The following is a 22,506-nucleotide window of genomic DNA, read 5'->3' on the forward strand; positions in this document are numbered from 1 at the left end:
TGTTGTCTAAAGCCTGTAGCCTGTTAGCTGCTCGGATGCCACTTCACACATATTGAGGGGAAAAGCGCGTTTATTGTCCAGGACAGAGAAGCATGCGGCGAACAACTTCCATTTAAATTACATTGACTATATGCAGATTAACTTTTTTAATATACGCTCAAAAATAGCTGCTGCTTGCTGATAAAAGTCAAAACCAGGAAGCGACATTAGCGCTCCGAAGCTCTACATCGTCAGCTGTAAAACTACAGTCAGTTTATATGTGAAATTGGTGCTATCAAAGAAGCTGGTCTCCTCTCTTTCACAACAGAAGCAGTCATGAAGGTTGGTGCACAATGTAGCTATAAGTTAAACTCTGTGTAGCCTATGGCTTTTCTCAGAGGGCTATCTTCAATGTTTTCTCAGGGGAAACTTCATGCCTCGTGCGGAGATGAGCATACTGCATACTGTACAAAAAAAATTGTGCTTTCATAACTGAATTCACCCAATCACATGATCAGCCTTTACTCTTTGTGTTCTGCTTTCCTAACTTTAGTTATTTGTACATTGTACACTTGTTTTTGTACACTTTAAATGTTATTTTCCAGGAAAGAAACAGGTCGTCCTCTTTGTAGTTTTTTTCTTCAGGAAGCAATAAAAACCAGCATGACCAAGTTGTGTATAGTGAACTGCAGATGCAAGTCACAATCCCACCACCTTATGTTTACATATTTTAAAATTGCAGTGGGCCATATTGATCAAATCTTCTCTAATACGATACAGTATGTTATATATTGGTTATTAAGGAAAAGATTAGAATACATTTTATTGAAGGACATTTTGCCTTGGGAACAGTGCAATACATAAATTGTGTGAGTACCTTGGTGTTGGATAACTTACTAACCTAACACACATCTGTGTCAGGTGGTCAACAGTCACGGTGGCGGGCCCTTCCTAGTGTGGACCCTGGCTGTTCAGCTGGTGCTGTGTGGGAGAGGGGTGTACACCACTGACATCACCAAGAACTGTATACTTCAATCTGAATCCGTATCAGAACGTAAAGTTCTTCAGCGACTGGAGCCACTAGCTCATAAGAAGTAAGAAGTGACTGTTATACGTGCTGTTCAATATTAGGGTTGACTTGTTACCATTCAGTGTTGTGCTTTTTCACCACAGCTCACTTATGATTCATTGTTTTTTTGGAATTGTTCTCACGTTGACAGCTTTACAGCAACGACCAAAAACGAAGATGAGACTTACACGTATGTGTTCCAGTTGTGTGGGGACGCAGGGGCTACTCCAGGAGCCGGTGTTGTTCAGATTGACAGCAAAACGGAAAGTAAATCAAAAGTGATTGGCATGTATACTGCAACACAGGCCATTGGAGGAAGTAAGTATGTTTGATGAATGCGTTTTAATGTTAACAATCTGTGAATTTGGATCTTAAGTTGTTGAATTGCATTACGAAACTCTTGAGTAAGCCAGACGCTTAAGAACCGCTTAATGTTTTTAATTTTTTTTAATAGAACCAGTTTTGTGTTAGCCTTGTCCATTTTTACACTTTACCGTTGTTGCAGGTGACTGGGTGATGTTGATCTACAGAGACGGCGAGGCATATGATGAGCACTGTTCCAAGGAAAAGAGGAAAGCCATGGTCATGATCTCTTGCAACAGGAACGTAGAATCGGTAAAAGAAACAGATATACCTGTATATATATTTGGTGGGAAGATGACCTGTGGTCCAGGAAGGAATCTTTCAGAAACATATCCACAAACACTGCTCAGCAGTTGCTAATACTAAGACACAGGGTTTCACAAGTTATGGCAGTCATTTCATTCTTCGTCTTGAGAGCCCTATGCGTCACCCCTTCAGTGGTCTCATTGCAATGACTAAGGTGGTTGTCTTTTTCACACAGTGCGGATGTTGGTCTGAATGTGACCTAATGCTTCTACTGTGTAACACCTCCTTTTCTCAGTGTGTGCTGCTTTTTATTTACCTCTGTCTCTCTCCATGTCACCCCCAGGGCCAGCTGGAGGTGGCGTTGGAGGACAGGGAAAGGAAGAGTGACTGTTTCTACCTGTTTGAGATGGACTCCAGTGCAGTGTGTCCCCCACTTCAGTCCAAACTCAGCGCTGGCTCCATAATTCTCATAATGTGAGTAAACAAGTCTGTAATGACACAGAAGCCCTAAAGGTGGAGTCAGCTATTCTGGAGAACGCTTGTTGACAAAAATCAGTTTTGTCACAATCATTGAATATCATGAACCGCTCCCCGTCGACAAAAGAATCTGGCGTCAATATACACAGCCTAGGCTCCTTAAATGGGTATGTAAACAAAGGGGGGGCACCATAGATATGATAGTAACCTGGCCATATACAGAGCCTAGGCTTTTTTTTCAGGCAGCGGATGGTGAGGAGATACTCACTGATTTTGACCCCCGAAAAAATCTGACAGCAAGCATTATCCAGAATCGCTGGCTCCACCTTTTTAATGTTAAATCGTATAATATCTTACTATAAAGGAAGACTTCTGTGTGTGTGTGTGTGTGTGTGTGTGTGTGTGTGTGTGTGTGTGTGTGTGTGTGTGTGTGTGTGTGTGTGTGTGTGTGTGTGTGTGTGTGTGTGTGTGTGTGTGTGTGTGTGTGTGTGTGTGTGTGTGTGTGTGTGCGAGTGGGTGTGTGTTTCCTTTGAGTTTTCGAACAGTTCATCTGATATATTTCACACTTCAGAGTGTGAGGTTGTTGGATCAGCGGTTCTATCGAAAACTGAAATCACATTCTGCTATCGTAACAGTGCGATTAGAAGTGCACTGAAGTCGCCAACAGGGAAACGATCAGTGATCACAGGTTCTCTCTTCTTGCAGTGCCATCTGCGTCCTGGCTGTTTACCTCATTGGAGGTTTCCTCTACCAACGACTGATTGTCGGGGCCAAAGGGATGGAGCAATTTCCAAATTATGCATTTTGGTCGGAGTTTGGCAATCTGACAGCGGTAAGCCTAGTGCAGATGATAAATAACCTCACTGAAAGGCTCATGTGACTTTTTTTAGGAAATTCATATCAAACTATACCCCTCCTTTACAGGATGGGTGTGACTTTGTGTGCCGGTCACGGAACCGAGAGGATGCCTCCACTTACAGGGGAACAACCACAGAAGCTTTAGAAGAAGAGCCAGAAGAGAGAGATGACAACTTACTGCCTATGTGACCTCAGTATGTCTGAAATGGAACAGAAAATGTCACTGTATGACACAGTTCACTCTTTCGCAGGCTAGATGAAGTTGCTGTTAAACACAAGTCTTGTTTTTCTTGTGCTGGTAAAGGTTAGGACCTGTGTATTCCAGACTTATGTCTAGGGCAACTACTGTATGATCTGCTTGTCCTTTTCGAGGACACGTTACTCATCGGGCTGACAGACCTGCCTCCTCCTGCTATTCTGTGTGATTCACCTGAGAATACAAAGTGAAAATAAAGAGTGACTCTTCTTACATGGTAAACTGAAACAAAAGGGAGAAGTGAAGTAGGATTCCTACGTGATGTACAAATCAGTTACATATTGCTCATCTTTTTCTGCCTAGCTAATAATTGATTGTTGTTTTAAGTTGGTGCAGGTTCCAGCAAGTTGTTCTTCGCTGGCCCTGGTTGTGCACTGACAGTCGCAGGTGAAAAAACACACAAGTGGTTTTGCCTGTGTAATTTAGCTTTAATCAGTTTGTTTAGAAAATTAAGATAATGAGACTGTAAAATTGTTTTATTTTTAGTATCATGCGTGCGCTTACAGCCTTGCTGTTTAAGAAGATATCACTGCAAAAACTAGAATTTCACTGAATTAGATTTTAAGTTTGGCAATTTATTTGTTCTTCCACAATGGGGAAAAGCATTCACATTGATACTAACTAACTTATTATTATTATATTATTATTTGACAGTTGTAACCAAATGTCCACTTACATTTTTAGCAGAAAGGTCAACAACAATATTCAATTTATCTGCTGAACTTACATATTTGGTGTCCGAAGCGAAGAATCCAACTAAAAAATACGTTATGGAAGTATGATTTATATATGAAATCTGCTATTCACAATTTATGATTTAAGAAACTGGTGTGTATAGTATACTTGTATTACTTGTACAGGGGGGAAAAATTATGTTAATATTCAGAAAAATACTTTGTAATGAAAGTTAAGTGGGTAAACTCAGATCTGTTTTCCTATGATAAAAAAGGACCCAAACTCACTCCAACATTACAGGGTGAAGAGTAGATTGTTCTTGTCTTGGCCCAATATGCAGGCCGCTTCATGCCTGCTGCACTGCTTCTTTAAGAGGATCGAGAGGCATGAAAGCATTTCATTTTCCTAACCCCTCCTGTATCAATAGAACATATTATAATTAACAATGAGGTTTGTTATATGTTTAGAAATGTCAAAAGATTAATGCTGAGGATTAAAGCAGGATATTTTACCTTGATGGCACCAGTTATATTAAGAAGTTTAAGTTTTGAACTCAGTTACTAAAGAATTCTCAGTGTGAGCACTTGTTTTGTTTTGTTTGTTTCTATTATCTTTTTTTTCTTTTTGTGTTTTTTATGGTTGACATGTGTTTGCTTAGTTTGTTGAATCAACTCCTGGATCAAGATCCGGTGGGAAAGTTTATATCTTTGGTCGTGTAGGGAACTGGAAAACCTGAAATCTAATGTGATAACCCATTTGGACCGGGAATGATTTCAAGCCACAAACCCTATTGTTTGTTTTCTGATTCCACCAAAACCAAAATATGAAAGTAGTTTGTTTGTGGTGAACTCAGTACACACTGGAGTGCACTCATCGTCGGATATTGAATGGATGTAAAAATGTTTAAATAAAAACATTTCATGCACAACAAAATTTTATTGGCAACTCTTTTATATTGACTACATTGATAAGATCTTTGTGTATTTTGAGCTGTGCTTTTTGGATCAGTTTAAAGGCTTTAAAACCCACTTTTACCCAGAAACCCTATTCAAAGGAAAACTGGAAATTAATAAATTATACAACACATGTAACACACAAAATATAACTTTTCCTATGTCAAGTAAACAAGTATTAGTAATTAAATACCTGCCATGAGGTTAATTGAAATGATGAAGTCAAATGTGCAGTCTTGTGAGCAACAGTGGTAGCCCTTGTGCTTTTTATAGTTTACTGTAGCGGTAAGGGTAGATGCAAGTGTACGAATGAGCTGTCAATTATGATATGATACACTTAAAACAACTTCCATTTTTTTCTGGTAGCTTTAAGAATACATTACGTTTCTGGATTTCAAGTGTACATATTGTGCAATAAATTAACAAATTGCTGACAATAATGAACTCCTGTCTCTTTTCCACAATGCCCCCTCCCTATTCTCTACAGCTAGCTGTTAGGATACCTCCTGAATACTAAACCAACAGTACGTTTCATCAATTAAATAGGCCTACTTGTATTTATTTGTCATTATTATTTTAATGCTTTATATAGACATCAAGATACATTGACTATGAGTGAGTGTAGCAGATGCAGAAAATGCAAGTTAGTGTATTGTTTGTACACTGAAATCATATGTGGACTCAGGTTTCCTGAGGGCAGGGATGGCATGATGCATTTATGGTGAACCAGTTTAAAACCCCGGTTTTTCATTGGACCTGTTTAATAAATTCTAAAAGGGAATTATTAAATATTTAAACTTTTAGAGGCACATAGATGCCAACATCTTGTTAAGTAGGGCAGCCTATCAGGCACTGCATTGACTGTATTTCTGGGACTGAGACATGCAAACCACAATTTTTGACTCAATAATTTTATTCCATAAATGAATGAATGAAAACTGTCTTAATATTTGCGTTTTAATTCTGTCTCACAACAAAGTTCAGAACTCTAGAACTGTGTCAAACATTCCATTCCATCATAGAACCAGACATTTGCCTCAGTCAGTATTTCAGCAGAAGAACCCTTTTGTTACTCTTTAAAATACTGATATTTTATTATTTAAAAAAATTAGCTCCCCGCAAAATGGGCATATTCAGCAGTGTAGGTACCTGGCACTTGACATTTCCTGGGCCTCCACTCAGATCAGTGCCTGCTGATCTAGATCTTCATCTCTACAGAGGAACAAAGGTCACATTTCTGAGGCCTATTCTGCCACCAAAGCATAGTAACTCGCTGAATACAAGCCACAGAGGACTTCATAGGCACAGATTGCTATATCAGGTTGCTGGAAGCTGTTCAGCAGGCTCAGCCAGTCCACAAGTGCAGGCTCTCACCTGTTTTTACAGCGGTGGGGTTGATGGGAGGAAGATGCTTCAGCCTCCTTGTCTCTATATTCCTACGGAGAATGGCATCCGCCAAAGGACTCTGGGAAGACTCTTACCTGGCATCTCACTATTACAAGGAAGCATGCCTCCAGCAAACGGTCAAAAAGTCACCCCATCATCCAACCAATTTGCCTTGATGCAAGCAGGAAAGGATACCTTTTGTACCATGGCACGTGCTGTGTATGGCACAGCACAAATAACTGCTTTTAAGCTTTATGACATGTTATGGTCATTTGCTGGAGAACTTGACATGTTGGCACACACAGCTATAGTCTCTGTTAATGCATGGCAGGGGCCAGTAATACATGCCGTGATGACATTTGTATTCTTGGATGCTTTAATCCACCATCTCCGGCTGAGCATCATTGACCACAACTTTAATGGCATCATTCCAACACTTGCTCAGACGGTCATTTTTCCACTGGTCATAGATGTCTTTGAAATTGATGATATAGCCATTTATCAAGCATTCTTTAGGATGTTGGAAGAAACACTTGTTGAAGTGCTTGTAGGTCCAGCCGCTACACTGCTTACTATTATCTGCACTTTAATACATGCTCAAATGATTGGGTTTGTCCTTACTTACCCATTTAGGGAATTACTCTAAGTTGAACATGTTTTTCTTTTAACAAATGAAAAATAAAACAGACAAACAAGGAGTTATGTGTGGGATATTTCTTTTTAGGAAATTTAAATAATTTGAGCTATTAAACTGTCAACATTTTCTTCTTTCAATTCTAGGTCGGATCAAATTAAATTAATTGAGTTTGAGCTGAAACAACAATTTCATTTCATCAATGATCAAGTTGTCCCAAATTAAGAAAACAGTTGCAAATGAGCATACTTGAACTATTTAAAAGGAAATAATGTAAATGTAGTCACGATCTGAATGTCATGTTCGTCATCATAAAGGCTTTGTGCACAGTTTGGTTAACCGGGCAAATTTAAGGCCTGATCACAGATAGCAGATACTGATCCTTTGGTTTACAGATTTAAGGAGGGCTTCAGAGTTGATGTCAGTTGCCGTGGAAATGTAGTGGTTAGGCCTATACAGATCTCAAAGTAGTGGGCCTTTGGCAGGTTAAACCTCCCAGACAAATTATGAGCTGTCATCTATACAGGTCTTTGAAGCATGTAACGTGATATGTTACGTCTTGCTTGGTGGGATCTATTATTTACTATCTATGGGTGGGATGCAAAGATGCAGAGGGAGAGCGGAGGCAACTTTAATCCCAGGGCCACCTCATCTGGCCTGTTGGTTTAAAATAGAAATGTGACAAAGATGATAGGCACCCCAGAATACATGTTTCTGGACATGCAGATTAAAAAGGTAACCTACATGATTGATACTAATATTTTAAGACTATGAATCAGAAGCCAATCAGTAACAGTGCAGTAGATGTGTTAGCAGCTTCCAATAGACTTCATTATTCAGAAAATATTTAGGCTATAGGCCTACATTGTTGAACTTAATAGTTTTACATAATGAGTTATGATACACTTTGACTTAGGAAAACAACTTGGCTATAATAAAAAGCACTTCTTATGTTAGTAACATCTTTCAGTAAAATAGATCCTTGAGCCCTGGGATTATTGGTCGATGCAGTAGGTGGCTGTGGTTTGTGCCTACACCACAAGGAGAAATAGAAGAAGAAGAAGAAGAAGAAGGGGCGGGGTTTTGTTGGAGGCAAAAACCCTGAAAGGGGCTATCGATGTTTGCAGTCAAAACCAAGATCGCAATATAAACTCGATTGCATTAAACTGTGAAAAGGACAGACATACCAAGGAGAGGTAAACACACAAGCATGTCGAAAAATCACAAAACGTTGCCTTTTTATAGCCAGCTACTTGCTAGCTTTCTGCTAGCATTGCTAGTTAGTTAGCCTGTTTAGTGTTTGATAACGCTGCACCTTCTCGGCTAACAAACGCTACTTGTTGCCACCAAACTAACTTCGTCGCCACTCTATTTTAATAGGTATGCATACAGCCTTTTTGTCTGGCCCGGTTTCAAGCGAAAATGTATTTTAGCCACAGTAGGGCAGACTTTTTGAGAGAGAGAGATACGTTAGCTAACTAGCAAAGTCCATTGTACTTAGCCTCAGCTGCTGAGTTCCTTTCTTACTTGTGGTTTTGAGTTTTCCTCCATGTTGTGCTTTTCCTCGAATTCATCTATCATGTTGAAAACAATGCTGCTGCTCGCTACGACTATAAGTGGCATATTGACTACGATAAAATCCCTGTATGTGCTGGGTTACTGTGATTTATGGCCCTCTGGAATGATAACACTCAGTTAAAATCAGACTACTGGAAATGTTGAGAGTATACTCCAGCTGTGTTACCCTACAAGTTGTTCTATATATTCATGTCATCAGCAGTGTCTGTTTGACATTTATAATGCTATGATTACGCAGTGTTTGGTTGGAGTACTTCAGTTTGTATCAGATGATTGATCAGAACGTTTATTGCCAGGTAGGCTTGGTTTATAAGGAATTTGACAAGGTATAATGTTACATTGCAATAAAGATACAGTAGGCCTACAAAAATGGCATAATGTTGTCATATCTATATTTAAATTGTATTGAAAATTATTATCGTGGCCCACAGTAAAGACTGCCAAATTGCATGTTTTTTTTGTAAATATGAATGTGTGTTTACATTGCAACAATAGTTTTTGAACTTCTTTTGATGCGTTGCTATTGTGTTTTGAACAGAAAACATGGATGCAGGTGAAGACCAAAACACAGGCACCACGAATGGGAATCCTCAGACAGGCGGGAACTCTCGAGCCCCCCAGATAGCCCACATGTCTCTATATGAGAGACAGGCTGTACAGGTGTGCATCAACCATAGATGTGATGAAAAGATAAATGAATTGATCAAAGTATATGAATATAACTCATTTGGGATAAGTCTTAAAACAGTATTTGTGTGTGTGTTTGTTAAGGCTCTCCAAGCACTGCAAAGGCAGCCAAATGCAGCCCAGTACTTCCAGCAGCTCATGCTGCAGCAGCAAATCAATAGTGCCCAACTCCACAACTTGGCCGCTGTGCAACAGGTAAGGCAAATTATGACTGGAAAATGCACTCAAGTGCAAAAATATGGCAAGCAGAATCATTACACCCCTTCCCCTTGTTATATCTCTCTTTAAACCAGGCCACACTCGCAGCCAGTCGTCAGTCCAATACCCCAAGTAACAGCATTTCCCAGGCAACCACCACAGTAAGTTTTCATGTCAATTCTTGTTAAAGTAACGCAACTGTTTTTTGAAAGAGTAAGGTGGGTTTGATAAAAATGCACAATGTTCTATTCCTCCCAGGTCAACCTAAGCACCACATCGGCAGGAGGTACCATGACAAATCCCAGACCCCACGGCCCAGCAAACGCTGCAACAACAACAGCTCTCAACCAGTCAGTGCTGCTGGGTGGAAACTCTGCAGGACAGGGACAGATGTTTCTAAGGGTGAGTTAAAAATGATTGTGTGCAGTGTCTGTTTTAGAGTGAAAATCTCATAACTGAATGCACGCTACTTGTTACTTACAGTCATGATATAATAATTCATAATTTATTCTACTGTTTGTATAAAGATTATTGATTTGGTTTAGTAAAGATTAACTTTTGGGTTGGTATCTTGTGCTACGCATAACTTGTATCATCCTTTTAACAAAAAAATAGAAGCTCTGCTAGCCCAGGCAGTGATAACTGCTTTAAGTACTCTATATGAGATAAAACCTACATAATCTTAGCTCCAAGTTTCTCAAGGAAACCAGCAATTCAGCATAAGCAGCGATTCATCGTAATCTCATTACATGTCATTTTAGCAGACTCTTTTATCCAAAGCGACGTACAACTTTTCATTGAAGCTCTTTGAATAATGATAAACTATTTCATGTAGTTAAAGTTTAAAGTTAATTATTTGCTTTTTAAAGGTTGCTTTTTAAATCTATCTTGCTCTTTACATAGGTCAACCGCACACTCAGGGCTCCCCTTGCCTCTCAGCTCATCTTCATGCCTGGTGGTACAGCAACAGCTACTGTAGCAGTCGCACAGACACAGCCCCAGCAGCAGCAGCAGCATGAAGTTGCTCCTACAGCTGCCAGTGCCCAGTCTGACAATGATCAGGTTTGAGTAACATTAACCACATGTTATCTGAATTCTGAGCTATTCAAAATCAAACAGTTTTAAATATGTGATTTTCAGAGGCACGATTATCATGGGAGGACTATTTGACTCCACCAAGCACATGCTGCTACTTTTTCTTCAAATACATTTCACTATATCCTGCTCCTCTGTTGATCTTAAAGGTGCAGAATCTGGCCCTACACTGCGTTTCCACTCCCAGAGCAGTCACTGTCAAGTCTGAGCTTCCGGAGAGGAAAGACATGGTCGGCTTTCCTCTCTGTCAGCAGCAGCAGTTTGCCCACAGCGTACAGCAGCAGCATGTGCAACCGCAACAAATGGCCAAACCCGGCTTTGCTCAGCAGTCCACCGCCAACACTATGACCGTAAAGACTGTCACCCCTGCTGCTTCTGTAGCCCCTTCCTCCACCTCTTCTCAACAAGCACTCCCTCTCTCCCAACTCCTCCTATCTTCCTCTGCGGGGCCTCCCGTGATCCTGGTGCCGACGTCGAGTGTTCCTACGTCCACCCAGGGCTACCCTATCGGCTCTGTGACCCAAAAAGCCAACGTTAACACACAGACTCTGGTGGTCCAGCCCCTACAGCAGGCCAGCGCTACTGCGGACAAAGGCCCTGTGCCAATCCAGCCCAAGACATCTCAGGGACACCGCTTGCCTGTGCATATGTCCCCTCGACATCCACCTCCCATTCTCCCGGCGCCGCCTAGCAACAGCCAGGCCAACGGCGGGGGACACAGCACTCCCCACATCCCCGTGCAGCTTGTTGGAGCCAGGCAGGGCTTAGCAGGAAACGCCCAAGCTGTGGCCCTGGCACAGGCCCGGAGCATAACGACCCAGGAGAGCACAGCTGGTGGGAATGTTAGCGCAGTCTCCCACAACAGTGCAATGGTAAAATCAACCATTTAAAAAAGGTTGTGACTACTGTAAGTGATACTGACACTTCTTTGGTTTAATATAAGAATGACTAGTTTATCCTGCTTTTTCTTTCCATTTATCATTAGGTAAAGCCTGCCATTGGCTCTCTGAAGAGAAAATCTGATTGTGACCCATCGAATGAGATGGCGACCGAATCTTTAGCTGCCATGAAAGATTCTGCACCTCCCTTATCCCCTGCCCCCACAAAGGACTCAGGTATTTCAAATTTGTTATTTTGAACACAAGCATAGATTATCATCAATGCCTATGATTTTAAAATTGTAACTAAGTCAAGGAATCCGTTTCTTTTCAAACCTCACTAGCTCCTGCTGTAGTGGCTGCTTTCTCATCTCCTCCCACCCTGTCACTGCCTCTGCCCTTGTCAAGAGGCGGGCATGGGGACAAAGACAGAGCGCCTGTTCCCCAGGCAGTGGTCAAACCTCAAGTCCTCACACACCTCATAGAGGGCTTTGTCATCCAAGAGGGAGCTGAGCCCTTCCCTGTAAGTGCAGCCAGCTATAATAACACAGATCATTTTAAATACACTTGCTATGCACTTTTCTGTCTGATAAAAACAACCTGACTCTGAGGCTTGCATTTAATGTGACAGGTTGTTGGACTCCTCAAAGATTTGGTTGGCCGTTCAGAGAACGGACCTGCGTGTAAGTAATGAAATAACTCTTTATAAAAAAATGTAATCACATATGATACCATGAATCTTTGTGCACGGTCAATATTTCCTACATGCGTAACATAGTTTGATCCTTTTCATTTTTCCTCCTCAGTGTTAAAATGTGAGTACTGTGGAAGCCTCGCCCCGGCCACCCAGTTCAGAGGGTCAAAGAGGTTCTGCTCAAATACTTGCGCTAAGAGGTACGGTTCACTTCAGCTTCCCATTTTTGGCATTGTGTTTTTGGTTTGTTATTAGGTAATGTTCTTATACCTCCAAAAACTCTGCTGTTCTTCAAATTAAGGCTGGATAATGAAATGTATTGAAGGGAACCAGCCACAGATACTGTACAAGCACATAGAAGAATAAAAAACCTTAGGAATGTCTTCTTGAGTATTGACTGTCCTCCTGTATCTGCAGATATAATGTGAGCTGCAGCCAACACTTCAAGACCAGCAGAGGTAGAAGTGGAGGGGGCCTGGCATCGCCTCCAGCACCCCCTGAGGGCATTGTTAGGCGAAGGGGCCCCTCTCGCAGGAGCAGCTCTAATAGCACCTGTAATAAATTATCAAGCAGGCATTTACCTGTGAAGGTAAGATCTGTAGTTCAAAGGAGGAGGCTGGTTGAGCTCTGTGTTTTTTCTTATTGTCAACAAAGTTTCAAACCAGCAATGTACTCATCCTGTTAGTGAGTATTGCTAGTGTTATTATTATCTGGCGTCACATTAAAAACCCATCAATGAGCCACAAAGTTCCACTGAATGACATGTTCCTTCAACACAGTGGAATCAGGCACTGTAGGCATTTCTGTGTACACTTTCCTACTGCTAGAAATACTATTGTGCCAATTGTGTAATATTCTGCAGCTGAAAATAGTCCCAAATAAATGCATTTGTTTTTGCCTGAGTGATGTTAAAAACAGCTTTTCAAGTGCCAAGAAATTATTGACTTTTTACTTTGAAAATGAAGAATGTTACTTGAGATTTGTGTTTATGAAGAATCACATTTTTAAAAACAATGAATTGCCGGGAGTGCCACACACGAGAGGATTCAGAAAGTATTGAGAGTAGAAATACAACATTGGCTGGGTTTGGGGCCTTTTCATGGGAATTTGTTAAATCTGTTAAGTATTGCACATGCTCAGATAGACAACTTAACAGACTTGTCCATTTGGCTGATTTGTCCGTATACAGCTTCTCTATTGGTTTTACAGAACATGTATTATGCAACAAGTCTATATATTCATATCACAATCTAAAAGTACATAGAGTGTTTGTATCCATTTTGCACACTCTTACCTACTTTATAACAATTACCTCTCCAGGAAAGGAAAAAAAAGCAGCTTACTCTCTGAGGTTTCATCATTGTCTCTTTCTTTTTGGGCGCGTAGTGTCACTCTGAGTCCAGTCGCTCGGAGGACATATCCAGCGACGGAGAGGAAGAGGACGATTCTCTCTCCCTGTCCCCGAGCTCCTCACACTCCTGCTCCAGAGCCCGGCACAGCGCCCCTCCGTCTGACAGCTCGGCCCCTGGCAGCCTCCCACTGGAGGGGGCCAGCTTCCTGTCAGCAACTCCAGCTCAGTGGAGCGTAGAAGAAGTCTGCAGGTTTATCTCTTCACTTCAAGGTTGGTGTTCATTCACTTTACATTAGACAAGTAAACAGTTGTTGTAAGCTAGGGATGGTGAAAAAAATTTGATTTATGTAAATAATTAGATAATAAGATTCCTATCTCCTGCGATTTTAAACCGATTCATAATTTGCCAAAGTCGTTTAAAAGAAATTACAATTTTATTTTTCATTAAAAAAAATTTGCTGCCGCCAGTAATGTTAACTTGCATTAAACATGCATTACAAGCTTCACATTTAAATAGACGTAAATGCAGATAAATAAGACATGGACTTTAATTTGCTTTAATGCCATAATTTGCCACAACGCCTCTTAGCACACAGTGGACTGGAGTAGATCCTGAAATCCTCCTTTGAACTGAGTCCAGAAATCGATTTTGAATTGGGAATCCTTTTGAATCTAAAATCGATTTTGAATCAAATCGTGACCCCAGGAATCGGAATCGAATCGTTGGATTCCAAAAGATTCACAGCCCTATTGTAAACCTTGGCCATGTTCTAGTACTTTTTCTACTTGTACCAATTCCATCTTCACGTCTTTTTGTCGGGGATTGTGTGTACAGGCTGTGAGGAGTTGGCTGCCCAGTTTCTGTCGCAGGAAATCGACGGACAGGCTCTGCTGCTTCTACGAGAGGACCATCTCATCTCCACCATGAATATCAAGCTGGGTCCCGCTCTCAAGATCTGTGCCTCCATCAACACCCTGCGTGAGTGATGCCCCTCAGCGCTTTAGAGGGGGACACACCAGGGTGGTTGATGACTTTTTAGTAAGAAATTATAAAGACTTAAAATCTATGAGGATTATTTTTTACAAAGCAATGGTGCACCATCAATCGTGTGGTTACATGGTGATGGACAGTTTACTTCCTGGACATTGAATGTGCAAAAACATATTGTATGTTATGTATACCGTCATGTGTGAGAGGTGAGCATGGAAATCCTGAAGTATCAATTTCAGAAGTGTTTGTCATTTTGTTTCTGTCGCTGTGAGTAGAGACCTTTATACCGTATACTCTTGTGAAACTGCTAATCAGCCAGCTATGCCTCCTAGCTCGGACGGTTCACCTTGTTAAAAAAACAAGAAACATTGCCTTCTTGCTGTATTTCAAATGGTGCTTTAACTTTAGTAATATGATTTGGAATGATGTCAACAACAGTCCACATCCTTTTAAATATTTCAGTGAGTCTTTTAGTAGTTATATGTACTTTATTTTTAACCATAGATACTGTATTAAATCCAGGCTCCAATCACATCGAGCAAAGGACACTCGGCAGCCTGGCGTTTTAAACTAGTTTACTTGACCAGTTCTTGAAAGTTTAGTTTTGTATCTTTCTCCCATTTTGTACTACAATCAAAATTATTTTTTCATGGATAAGATATAGTTTTAGTAGCTTTATTCAACTTAACTACCTGAAAAATAGGTATTCCTCATAGGTTGCTCTCACATGGGCTGAGTGCAAGTGCTCTGTGTACATTTATGCAGTACTACCAACCAATAAACAATACCTGTAACTAGACCTGTGTGGTTGTGCGTGAGAATCAATGACACTATTCTTTACCTGACTTGGACAGGGCAGGAAAAAAACTAAATGTGAGTGGGTGGTACGGGAATCCTTCTTTCAGGTTTTTTTTTTACTTTCTTGTGGGATTGGGACAGGACAATGAGGACATGAGTAATTTTCTAGGAGTTGGATATTCAAAAAAAACAATCCAACCTCTACCCATGACTTCCACTTAAAAATCAAAAAGATCTTTTTAGGACTATTTTTTATTCACATTTGCATTTGTGTAAACATTTTGAGCTCTTTTCTTGCTCATAGATGTTCACATGAATGGAACTTGGAGAAGACAGAGTGACAAAATCATAAATACATTTGATGTGTTCTTCATTTCTATACCTCTGCCTAAAACATAATAATACAAAAAAAGTGGTAATAACAAAAATTACATCTGTTCACAATTGCTCAAAGGCTATAAACAAGATGCTTAAAACCATCACATATTGCAACAAGTTCAGGATGTAGCAGTTGTACAACATTGGTCAAGTTCACAAACCACAAAATGTACTACTACAAAGTAACCGCTGTACTGTGTTTCCCCGACCGAACCTCGGATATTAATGTTTTGCGCAGACAAAGACCTGCTCGGATGAAAATGAAGAAAGAGAAGACTTAACAAAGTCAAATAACTATTTCGGCCCCCAAAGACGTCATAAATAGAGTTTATAGGAGATGCTTTTTTTGTAGAAGTGCAGCATCTGAGGGCTTGGGGGGGAAAAAAATTGCAGTTTGTTTTGCTGGTCACGGGCAGAGATCAGAAAACAGTGTAGCTGTTGCTGTCCCCGTATCCTGCTTCCTGTAGGTACTGCTCGATGTTAACGGTCCCTGACACCTTCATGACTTTGTCGGAGGCACTTTTCTCTGCTGAGGCAAGCTTGCGGCTCAACTCATCCAGAGATGGTCGCTCTTGATCCTTCCACTGGCAACAACTCTTAATGACGGAGTGTCTAAAAGAGATACAAAATAAAATAGTCTGAGCTTTTGCAGCACATAACACAAAGAGAAACAGCACTCTGCTTTAGTTTTGGTTGGGTAGTTATATAAAGCAATGCAGTGGACACTTACAGCGTGTTGGAGCAGTTGGAAGGTTTCTTCAGACTTTTTCCTCGTTGATGAAACTGCAGAAGCTCATTAACTGAGATGTCTGCAAATGGAGCTTCACCTGGAGAGGTAATTGTTATAAAGGAGGTATAAGAGTGTGCAATACGGATACAAACACTAAATGTACTTCTACATTGTGATATGAATATATAGACTTGTTGAATAATACATTTTCTGTAAAACCATTAGAGCAGCTGTATATGGGCAAGTCAGCCAAATGGACAAGTCTGTTAAATTGTCTATCTGAGCATATGCAACACTAAACAGATTTATGTACTTAATCACATTGTTGCAAATTCAAATAAACATCTTATATTGCTATTAAATTGTCCTGCTGATGGGTTTGCAATATTACCAATAATTACATTGTAAGATAGGATACTATATTTAAGATAAAGTGTGTAGTTAAGGTGTATTTTGGCGTCATCTAATGGTGAAGAATCTAGATTGCAATGCTCTGTCTAGAATTCGGAGGTACATCCATTATTTTCAACGTTTGCTCTGAACATTTAAAACCAACTTACCCATTGTTGCCATTTCATACAGTAAGATGCCAAACGACCAGCTAGTGAGGGACACAGAGGCGGAAAATGGTTAGGGTCTCTCATTCAGTAAATGCTCTTCAACTAGAGAACATGCAATCTGTGCCTCATTGCTGATTGGAGAATGTAAACTAAAGACATCACCAGAGAATTAAACATTAAAGGTCACATATTATGCTAAATGCACTTTTTAAATGTGTTCTAACATCTATGGGTCCAAGGTGTGCCTAGAGACTGCCAAAATATTTAAAAAAATAACAATCTCTCCTTTTCTCACTCTCCCCCTTTCTGAAACCCCCACCCCTCCCCCCCCAATATACTCCAGTCAGAATTCTGACCTCACAAACTGGAAAGCCAGAAGCTTCCACTGTGCAGCCCACACCCCTATTTCTTATTGGTCCACGGCCCTGACGGACAGAGGGCGAGGCGTATCTGGCTTCGCTTCCGGACAGGGGGCGGGGGGAGCTCAAAGATTGTATATTTACGAGGGGAGCTGCAGCTCTTTTTAAAAAATAGGCCATTATGAGATTAGCTGAACATCAGCATAGTACAATAAATTATCTGAAAGTTTTTTTCAGCAAACAATTAAAGAAAAACGTATTAGGGACCACTAAGACCATATAATATGGTGTATAATAGAACCGAAAAGTGTACAATATGGGAGCTTTAAAACTCACATGTCGCTGCTCTGGCCTGAAGGTCTCTTGGCCAACAGCTCTGGTGCCTGCCATTTCTTCATACTGGGCTCATCTTTCTGTGTGGTTCCCTGGTTCTTCCTTGTGTAGACCCCATGCAGGCCCCACAGCTTGGCCGTGAACTCCTTAGTGACCAATACGCTGCGGGCACGAATGTTTCCATGGAGAAGATCCTTGCTGTGAAGAAATTCCTGATTGGGCAAAAATAAAAATCAAGGGGCAATCACAGGATTACACACACAAGCCTGTGTGGATAATTTTAGTAAATAAGACAATCTGCACAGAAACGGCATCTTTGGATGATCTTTGTACATATTTCTAGAGATGGTTATGTCTGTGGTTCAAGCACCACCATGAAGTTCACATTTGTGGTTTTGAGTTTTGAAATTAAATGTCTCAAAAACTATAGGATGGAAATTAGCCTCAGATATTCATGTTTACTTAAGGATGAAATTAAATTACTTTATCAGTCCTTCAACTTTTCATCTAGCGCAATTATCAGCCTAACAATTAAAAAACAATAACACAAGAAAATCTGTCATTTTTGGGATTGTTAAATTGTTGCATGGTATTATGAAGGAGTATTGGAGTGGGAGAACCTGGCAACAGGGACATTCTATACTGTGGCAAGGTCACTCAGGACAGAATTATTATGTAGGCCAGGCCTACATGATGTGACAGTCAACCATGTGGTCCGAAAAAGGTTGCGGCCATCTTTTATTAGCATACTTACCAGTGCAGAGGCCACCTGTTTGGCCATGGTAAATATTCGCCTCTCGGTCATCTCGCATGGAGGATCCATATTTTCCTGAGAAATTAAACACAAAAAGAGAAATTGCTTTTCCATTTGAAAGAAGAGCTTATCCTTGCTCCTTTGTGAATTCTACTTTTGCTTTAAGTATATTTTTTGGGGGGGAGATCCCTATGTAGCCTCAGCACTAAAGTGAGCAGTAGTTATCAACTGCAAAAATGTGGCTACCTGTCTGCATCGCCAAAGATAGCTGAGCAGGTCTCTGTTCTCCAGCTCCTCCACCACTGTAACCAGAGGAGCTCGAAGTGAGACCACACCAAGAAGCTCTGGCAGGAAGGGATGTGGGCCCAGCTGGGACAGGAAGGAGGCAAAGCCCAGGAAGTTATGTCTTTCTGTGGCATCAGCAGAGTCTGCAGAAGGCAAGAATGAGATGGAGATGACAGTCAACAAGGAACAACACTGCAGTAACAGATCCTGACACTCAGGTGAGACAGACATGCACATGAGGCAATTTAAAGCTCTGTTCATAAACAGACTTCCATTCGATTCAACTTCTCACCATTAAGGACTCGCAGCACCACATTCCTGTTTTCCATACGCGCCCTGTAGATGGACACAGCGTTGTCTGGGCGTAGGGAGAAGGCGACAGGCAGAGGGGTGACCAGGTTGAAGGACTCTGGGAGCCTCTGACGGGGCAATTCTCTGGGCTGGACAATGGGAACAAAACTGGGCTTCAAGGGCAAGGGCTGCGGTGGGGGGCTTGGCGGGTGATAAGGTATGGCCACAGTCGTGGAGAGGTTTTTGGAGGGGTATGTGTTGGAGGGTTGGAAGGTGGAGTAGGAGCTGGGCGTGTCTAGAGCGATACTTTCATGCTCCAGCACATTGATACCCGGCGGGGCTATGGACAGAGAGAGACAAAAAGAGAATAAAATCTAATTTACAAGATATTAGGTAAACAGAACTATTTACATATTAGTTATTGGTAGAAATAATGTCTAACTGAAACTGTGAATTTTCTAAAATCGATAATATAGTATGTCAGTATCTAACAGGCATACGTGCACTTTAAATGTTAAATGCACAAAAACATGTTGGGATGACATTAGGCTACTCTACAATTAAAGGTGAACTAAGCGATTTATTTATGTTAATATAAGTGTTAAATCACTCTTTATTCATACAGTGATAACTTACATAGTGTGCGCGTTTCATAAAGCCGATCTCTCAGTCAGCTGCTCTGCATGTAATCGGCAAATAAACTTTTCGGGGATCCCAAAATTAATATCCAATCACAAGAGAGAACACTACAAACCGACACCCGTCTCACTGCCGGTGCACGTGCAGAGCAACAGACGGGTGAATGTGTATGCGCCTACAATGGCGGAGCAGGTAAAAATTCTTCCCAATGTCTGTTTTGATGGTCTTTATCATGTTTTATCACACTTACTTATCTGAGATGCTGCTAGATAACTCACTGTTTGAAGACCGCAGTGCATTAATGTGGTGACGAGGGAGGGGACTGCTAACTGCAGTCAGTGACAGGAAGTTAGCTAAACTGACCATTCCGCTTACTGAACCTTTAATAGACTCTATTACAGTTTGATAGATTTTTCTGCTGTATTTGTGAATGAAATTATATATTTTACAACCTTTTATAATAATATGTTGGCTGATCATTACAGATGTGTACATTTCTAAAGCTGCATCTGTCATTCTTCTTGTATTTGTGGTTTCTGGCAGCTGTGTACTTTGTTGAATTGACAAAATAATAACTCAGAAATTATGCAACGAATGTGGGGTAAAAGGACAGTTTAAAACATGCAACCACATCATCATCAGAATATCAGCATACTGAACCTGGACCCTAGACCTAGTTACAGGGATATGATTTCATTGATTGAAATCAACAACAACAAACTCATGTCTAATCCAGCGTCTTACCATCAATGCCATGCAGCACCCTCCTGGTGGGCGACTTCTTGGCTTGTGGGCGGAGTCGATCGACTTTCTCTGGACAAAAGTGCAGCAGCAGAATGAAGACCACAGTGACCAGGAAGGCAGCCAGCAGAAAGACAGGCACAATGATCACCTCCTGCTCATACACACGGATCTCTGCAAACAGGAGCACACACATACAATATTTCCTCAATCCTTTACTCACTCAGCAAGTCCCAGAGTATAGCAGACATGTCATTGGAATCTGCGCTGGTATGTTGACCTTTTGTCTGTTGGGTAAACTTTTAACAAGTGCCTCTAATGGCCAGAACAGGTTGATCCATCCATTCTATCTCTGCTGATAAAACACTCACCACAGATAGTGTCTCCTTGCTTGCAGCGGAAGTCTGCTTCTGATACAGAAGACATCCTGTCGACTGAAAAAGAGATGAGATTCAAGACTTGTTGCCATTTGCCAATAATATTTGTTTCCCCTTTGCCCCTGTCCTCATACAGGGTGCACACAGTCAAACTTTACATTCAATAGGCTTTTAAAAAAACTATTTTCCATATTCTTATAGTTGTTATGTCAGTCTTTGTTGTGGATAAACAACACATAGACTTTTGATGAGGGTAGTGATTCTTCTTGAATAAATCTGTGAATAGCAACATGACTCTTTCGGAAGGGATCCAGCATGAGAAGGCGCCTGAGCGAACGTGTAACTGAGACCAGGAACTTCAGATGAGCTATCACTCTCTGTCTGCAAGGTGTGCAAAACAAGTTTAACCATGGCACAAAACCTTAACCAAAGCTGTATACACCCACACACGCACACACACACACACACACACACACACACACACACACACACAAAACAACATGTCCCCACTATTAGAGGAAACTTCAATCCGTCTATCTGAACACACTGAGCTGCTGTGAATGAAGTGTATAGGAACAGAAATAGCAACATTTTAAGTCACATCCAATAAGGACACATACAGGCCACGTGAACTACACATCTAAAGGGCACAAAATCACACCAATCCTTTTAAGGCTTGATCATCACAGAAACACAGTGACCAGAGAAGCATTTTAAGATTAATATCATACATAACTATTAGCTCACTCCACCCCAGGGCCACTATAACAACACGGCATAGAGCAGACATGTAGAGTAATAAGTCCTTACCTCTGCTCCTTCAATTGTGTCTTGAATCCTAAATAATAATAAAAATTATTGTTTTTCAGGTTATTCTTCTTTCACACAGCCAGGCAGTTTTCCTACATCCTCCCAGCTCAGTCCGGTATAGATCAGCTGAGCAGCTCAGATCTTCATAGTCTTTGTTTTGCCAGAGACGATTGGCAGGGCTCAAGGGATCAATGCGCTGCTCCCTGTTTGTCAATGTTCCACCTACACTGTTTTCTTAACTCCGCCTTCCACACCTTATCCCTCTTCTCTTCTATTTACCTCTTTCTCCTTCCTGTGTCTCTGCTTCAAGAGGTAGAGGCATCCCACTGATATCAGCTTGACGGTACTAGTCTTGCCCTGCCTCCCCTTTACAGTAAACAGTCTGCTCTACCACATTCTGCAATTAGCATTTGTATTTGCTGTAGTAGGGCAACGTCAGCTGCTTCTGGCCCTGCCTTCCTTCTCTTTGTCTGGGCAAACTGGTCCTGCCGCTCCTTGTCATTTTGAACCATCAGCCTTTTGTTAAGCATTCGGTCTCCATTGCACTGCAACTTGTACGACAGGCTTTGCCTCTCTGGGGTATTTTCGTCACCAACAACAAATGGCATTTTCCCCCAGGTTTAGTCAATAAACAAGGCAAAATAATCCCAGCATCACTTGAAATATGCTGTCAATTCAGATATGGGATTCTTGCACTGGTAGAAGAAGTACTCAAATCCTTTATTTACGAAGATGAGAGTACCAATTCAACAATGTGATTTTTCACAAATTTACACAAATGAATTCTGTATTAAAGATTCTACTGACTTAATTTTGTATAACAAAATGTATAAAAGTATCCAAGTTAAAGTATTATGGCGATAAATGATTGTATATATTACATTATTAGTTTCTTTATACTGATTCAAAGGTAACATTTGGCTGTTGCTCGAGGGAAAGCTAGTTTTGACAGCTTTGTAAACAACTGGGTAGTTTGGTCAAGTGGTTCCTAGTTTATTAGGGGTCAGACCTTACCAAAGGGTCACTCACGAGATACATCTAAGTGCTTGTAAAATGATTGTTGTGGGAAAGAAGAAAGAACAA

The 22,506-nt window shown here is 40.9% G+C and overlaps 3 protein-coding genes across 3 annotated transcripts; 2 read left to right on the forward strand and 1 right to left on the reverse strand.

The window, feature by feature from the left end:
- Positions 1 to 4,771, forward strand: m6pr (mannose-6-phosphate receptor (cation dependent)). The gene is made up of 7 exons (XM_080039726.1): positions 1 to 321; positions 901 to 1,073; positions 1,200 to 1,366; positions 1,554 to 1,663; positions 2,001 to 2,131; positions 2,840 to 2,966; positions 3,059 to 4,771. Exons 1-7 carry the CDS (start codon positions 316 to 318, stop codon positions 3,179 to 3,181), a joined length of 837 nt encoding a protein of 278 aa, XP_079895852.1. The 5' UTR covers positions 1 to 315; the 3' UTR covers positions 3,182 to 4,771.
- Positions 4,772 to 7,953: 3,182 nt separating this feature from the next.
- phc1 (polyhomeotic homolog 1) lies at positions 7,954 to 15,167 on the forward strand. The gene is made up of 14 exons (XM_080039713.1): positions 7,954 to 8,092; positions 9,013 to 9,134; positions 9,246 to 9,356; positions 9,455 to 9,520; positions 9,618 to 9,761; positions 10,263 to 10,421; positions 10,604 to 11,326; positions 11,440 to 11,569; positions 11,677 to 11,855; positions 11,964 to 12,015; positions 12,139 to 12,226; positions 12,444 to 12,615; positions 13,413 to 13,647; positions 14,213 to 15,167. Exons 2-14 carry the CDS (start codon positions 9,018 to 9,020, stop codon positions 14,362 to 14,364), a joined length of 2,328 nt encoding a protein of 775 aa, XP_079895839.1. The 5' UTR covers positions 7,954 to 8,092; positions 9,013 to 9,017; the 3' UTR covers positions 14,365 to 15,167.
- Positions 15,168 to 15,254: 87 nt separating this feature from the next.
- On the reverse strand, positions 15,255 to 21,803 carry styk1b (serine/threonine/tyrosine kinase 1b). The gene is made up of 10 exons (XM_080039725.1): positions 21,424 to 21,803; positions 20,608 to 20,670; positions 20,240 to 20,410; positions 18,858 to 19,196; positions 18,527 to 18,708; positions 18,281 to 18,355; positions 17,530 to 17,738; positions 16,835 to 16,875; positions 16,275 to 16,371; positions 15,255 to 16,156 (listed from the first exon to the last, which is right to left on the reverse strand). The coding sequence occupies exons 2-10, from the start codon at positions 20,660 to 20,662 to the stop codon at positions 15,964 to 15,966; spliced, it is 1,362 nt and encodes a 453-aa protein (XP_079895851.1). The 5' UTR covers positions 20,663 to 20,670; positions 21,424 to 21,803; the 3' UTR covers positions 15,255 to 15,963.
- Positions 21,804 to 22,506: the final 703 nt, after the last annotated feature.

The sequence above is a fragment of the Ammodytes marinus genome, assembly GCF_949987685.1.
Source record: "Ammodytes marinus genome assembly, chromosome: 13".
In the NCBI taxonomy this organism is placed as follows: Eukaryota; Metazoa; Chordata; class Actinopteri; order Uranoscopiformes; family Ammodytidae; genus Ammodytes; species Ammodytes marinus.